This window comes from Saccostrea cucullata, unplaced genomic scaffold (assembly GCF_032062105.1).
Source record: "Saccostrea cucullata isolate Sc308-1 unplaced genomic scaffold, CSIRO_AGI_Scuc_v1 ctg2917, whole genome shotgun sequence".
NCBI lineage: Eukaryota > Metazoa > Mollusca > Bivalvia > Ostreida > Ostreidae > Saccostrea > Saccostrea cuccullata.
Window position 1 is genome coordinate 266 of NW_026934984.1, and position 4,735 is coordinate 5,000.

At 31.0% G+C, this 4,735-nt stretch overlaps 1 protein-coding gene across 1 annotated transcript in view; it reads left to right on the forward strand.

Moving 5' to 3' along the window:
• Positions 1-212: 212 nt before the first annotated feature.
• The window catches only part of LOC134241678 (uncharacterized), a 9,375-nt gene continuing 4,852 nt past the window's right edge, over positions 213-4,735 (forward strand). The window contains exons 1-2 of the mRNA XM_062723707.1: positions 213-559; positions 2,924-3,110. Coding sequence (XP_062579691.1) covers positions 2,968-3,110 — 143 coding nt within the window. The 5' untranslated portion in view covers positions 213-559; positions 2,924-2,967. The remainder of the gene's footprint in view (positions 560-2,923; positions 3,111-4,735) is intronic.

Sequence of the window (4,735 nt, forward strand, 5' to 3'; positions counted from 1 at the left end):
CCAACATCAAAATCAATCTATATGCAGTTAATCTTTTGTTATCATGTTGCAAAAATTTTCTTATTTGATTATATTCTTCAGTTGTAAAAATATATTTCATGTACATATTCCCTGTTCATTTTTTTAGTCTTTAGATTTTGAAATAATTTAATTTCGATGAAATATATCTATAAAGGAAGACATAATTATTCCTTTAAAAAAAGTTCTTTGAAGACCTATGGATTATTTACACTGCTTTAGAATTAGAAGTTAGAAGTCTCCCGTTCGATCAATCATTGTCTTGTAAGCTTACAATGACCGACTGATTGTGACCAATTTGTCTACAGCTATCTGAACACGCGATCGACCAACCCGACCACCAGAAAAACAACACAGTTTTCTTTACGAGCAGGGATTTAAATATGTTTTAAGACACGATTTTAATGCCACAAGCAGGGGATTAAACGAAGATCTGTCGATATTTTTATCCTATAGGTGACCATTCAGTCTCTTGATGTTCATTTCGCCCTAGACAAAGAGAAGACGAAACAACAAGATGGTGTAGGATATCTAGATTTAGGTGAGTACATTAATAATTAATTTCCATAGGAACTAGGTTTGTTTCTCTGTTAAAATGGAAACTACTCTGCGTAATGCTTCGTGAATGTATAATTATTTTGAATAGAAGAAACTCATTAATAAATGATTATCAAGTGAATTATTGTTTATAGGCTGAAAAGAATATACAATATTAAGAAGTTAATGTGTTATAGATACATGTATGTACAGAATATACATAATAATATAATTGTATAATTTTATTCTTCATCCAAATTGGGAATGAATCACTAATAACGAAAGATTCAATAATACTAATTTTACAACAAACACACGCTTAAGCAGGCCTGTAGAATCCCTAGGGGTGGAGGTGGGGGTTCTAATAAAAACATCTGCATGATAACCTCATTTACATCTCAATTTTTATGAGGTTGTGTCATCCTCTCCCCTATGATATTTTTGTATAGGTTCCATCGAACTAAAATAGCTTCCCTTTTGACTGATGAGAAAAATGACATTTTGATTCATTTGTAATAAAACAATCGATTATAAAAATAATGTCGATGCTGACAATGACTTTACTACAAAAGTAGTCTAAACCATACTCATAGAATTGATTTACAAGTATTTAGCAGTCAGTTTATCTTACAAAGTATTGGAAATCGTAGACATTTTCCCTCCTCAGCCGATGTTCCGAGAACTCATTAAGAATATTAAAGGAATCCTTAATCAGGATAATGGGATTCACTCACAAACTTCGATTATTGTCACCAAGGAACGAAATTAAAGAACATTATCTTTGTTTGATGTTAAAAAATTGCTAATTAAACCTGGATCTTTCATCAAACAAAAATGATAGAAAAATAAATCATTAAGCTTGTTTTCGGAGACATTGCATCTGAATATCTTGTCTGGAAACAGGACTCATGTCTTTCATCTTTGATATATATACTTTTAAATTTTCCTGTCCCCCTCTCCGTTCATTTACCAAAATCATTAATGTGATTATCAACGACAATCTTTTGACATTCAACGATTTATAATATATCTGAACAGCATACTATTGAATGTCTCGTCGCTCTAGACCTTTGAAATTTCCTTTGTTCGGCAATTTTCATACTTAAGTGCAACCAGTAACGAAATACTAATTTGAGAATATTCTTATTAAATTCTACAGATTGTGCCGTCTGGGACATTTTTCATTATTGAAATGGCCATATATGCACCATGTGAGCTCCACCTATAATAGTATAACCTTAAGAATAAAATAGGCCATGGTATACATTTTCACCATCAAATAAATTAACTCAAGTTTACATTTTTCTAATCAACGACTCTTAAGGACGTTCGATCCTGAGTTTTTGAGAGGAATTTGGTCCTGTCCTTTAATTATAAACTTCTGCGTCATTTTTAAGTTCTAACATTAAATCTGAATTCTACAATGCAAATTGAACAATATTCAATGCAAAAACCGCCATTAAATTCCATTCAAGTAGAATTAAGCTAGGAACTATATTTTGTGGCGGAATGTTTTTAGAAGAAAATGATCAGTTTTTTCCCTTTTGAACTATAACAGTACTTTTAATTTAAGATTCCTATTTTTCCATGCTGGTTGCACACAAGGCTGTTTTTTGCAGTAAAATATGTTATGCTGGTTCTGAAATATCTATTGAATTATTTCTTATGAATTCTTTCAACGAAGTGTGACAAATGTAGTAAATATATTCTGAAAATCCGGGAAAAAATTGAACCAATTTGAACGTCACATTGACACTTTTTAAGTAATATCTGAAAATTTACATCATATTCTCACACTTTTGATGTTCTTTTCTAAATATTTAAGTTAACTTTGACCTATGTGCTTAAATTCAGTAAAAGTTTAAGACTTTAAAATAATTTTCTTGCTTATTAAATTTTCAATAACAGAAAAATTATATTTTCTAAGTGCAGAAAGGTCAAATAATTGATTATGCGACCCAATTTGAAACCTTTTCTTTGTCACAATTTTAAAGTGTCTTTTTTAAAATAGACTTTGGGTGCATTTTGTTTCATGCTTTAATTGGACAAAAATATATTGGAGGGAAAACGTCAAAGATGTAATTTTTAAATTAAGACACAAATTTCAGTGCAGAAAGGTCATATTAAATGTACTGTAGCGCCAAAAGAAGCAAATTGACTCCCATTTTTTTATTTGAATTTTAATTAAGCTATGTTGTAGAAACTGTAAATATCAGGATCGAACGTCGTTAAAATATTTTCACCTTTTGAAAAACGGCCAGTACACGTTCTCATGACAGATTGACAATAAAAGGAAACCTTTCAAAACCAATGTTTTTTACTTTTGTGCAAGATTATGTATTAATTTCTGTATCATGCAATGTTTTAGTTACAAGCTGAAGTAAAAGTCATCCAACAGGCGACTGGAACATCATGGCCCGTGTCCCTCATATTCTAGTTGAGGACGAAGACTTACTAACTCCAAGAGAACAGCAGGAGGAACAAAAGTGGAGCGACTTCTTCCAGAAAAAGAAAGCAGAAATACAAAGGAGAGACTTATCATCAAGAGAGCGGAGGTTAACTATCTTTCAGTATATCTTATAAATAAGTTATTGATATTCAGAAGATATTTCTGCACATTATAAGGGTTAGAATTGATTCTATTCTAATAAATCATCATCGCCCAGTAATGTGACCTACTGAGAGGGTTGTCCCAAAAAGTCGTAAACTACGATGTTCATAACTTTGTAGACATTCAACTAATACAAACCAATTTATAGGGCACATGTCAAATACTAAGAATACTAACATCTTAGTATTATGTAAAATTTTCAGAGGTAGAGGATTGGTGTAGTTATTTTCAAAGTGGAATTATTTGCTGCAAATAACGTCGACAAACACCATATCACATTATACTATTTGTGTTTGTTACACGTGAATGTAATAAATTTACTTAGAATGTGGGTTGTCCTTTCCACAAACGGGAAAAATATATACGAGGGTTGATCCAAAAGTAATGTCACAACTTATATAAAATTGCCACTAGTCGACTTAAATAAACAAAATTATACATGATGGAAGCTATATAAATTTCAAATCACTCCTGAAAAATTAAAATTAAAAGGATTTATACTTTTCAAGATATCGAAGTACAGCTCGACAAACTTTTTAAGCTCACATGGTTTTTCGCACAAATTAAGGTCACATTGTGATAATGTAATATTGTGTGTTCAGACATCAAAATACATTTTAAAAGTATTTGTTTACATTATTTGAGTTTTATTTCATTTACTAAAACATAATTCATACAAATCAATTGCTAGAACTTTAATATATTCTTGGCTGAAAAATAACATTATTTCCATTTGATTTTTTGTACTTTCTTGCCAATTGCATCTGTCTTTTTATCCGTTCTTTTGAAAGCAACAGCTCTTTGCAGAAACATAGACACGGGCACAGTACAGCTACTGTAACTTGTATTTTCTGTACATTCTGACACTTTAGCTCAAGGTGATAATAGTATTTTTCATCTGTTTGACTGCTTTGTATGTTAATAAGGTGGCATTTTTCAGAGTCACCTTCTAAAAATATAGAATCATGAAAGATTCATCCCACAGCAAAATTTTAACGTTTCAAACCGTAAATGCAGAAGAATTTTCTATTTCAGAGAAAAAATTACTGTTTAAAAAATAAACAATACTTCATTATCCTACCCTGTAGTATGGTTTCTCTCTGGAATGTTATCCCTTTTCGGTGCTACATTTCGACAAAACCCAGATGAGTATGGTAAATGAGCAAAGAATTTTTGAAAATACTCACCTTTAAGAAGAAAATTTAAAATTTTCAACTACGTTGTGTTAAAGAAAGCACGTTTTCTATTATTTGTAAAAACCCTATGGTAGAGGCCTATAGTAGAAACATCGTACCATTTATTGATAAATTCCCCTCTAAAACATCCACTTTGGAAACTTAAGATAATACTTTTAAAGGACATTTATACTTGACATTATATATGTAATATAACGTAGGGCTATGTCATCGTTCTGAGGTTCGAAAATAGTAATTTTTATTACGAAAATGTGACCTTAATTTGTGCGAAAAATCATGTGAGCTTAAAAAGTTTGTTGAGCTGTATGTACAAAGTGCGATTAAGGTAGTCGCCGCACCTAAATAACGTCTTATGAAGGATATCGCCGTCATA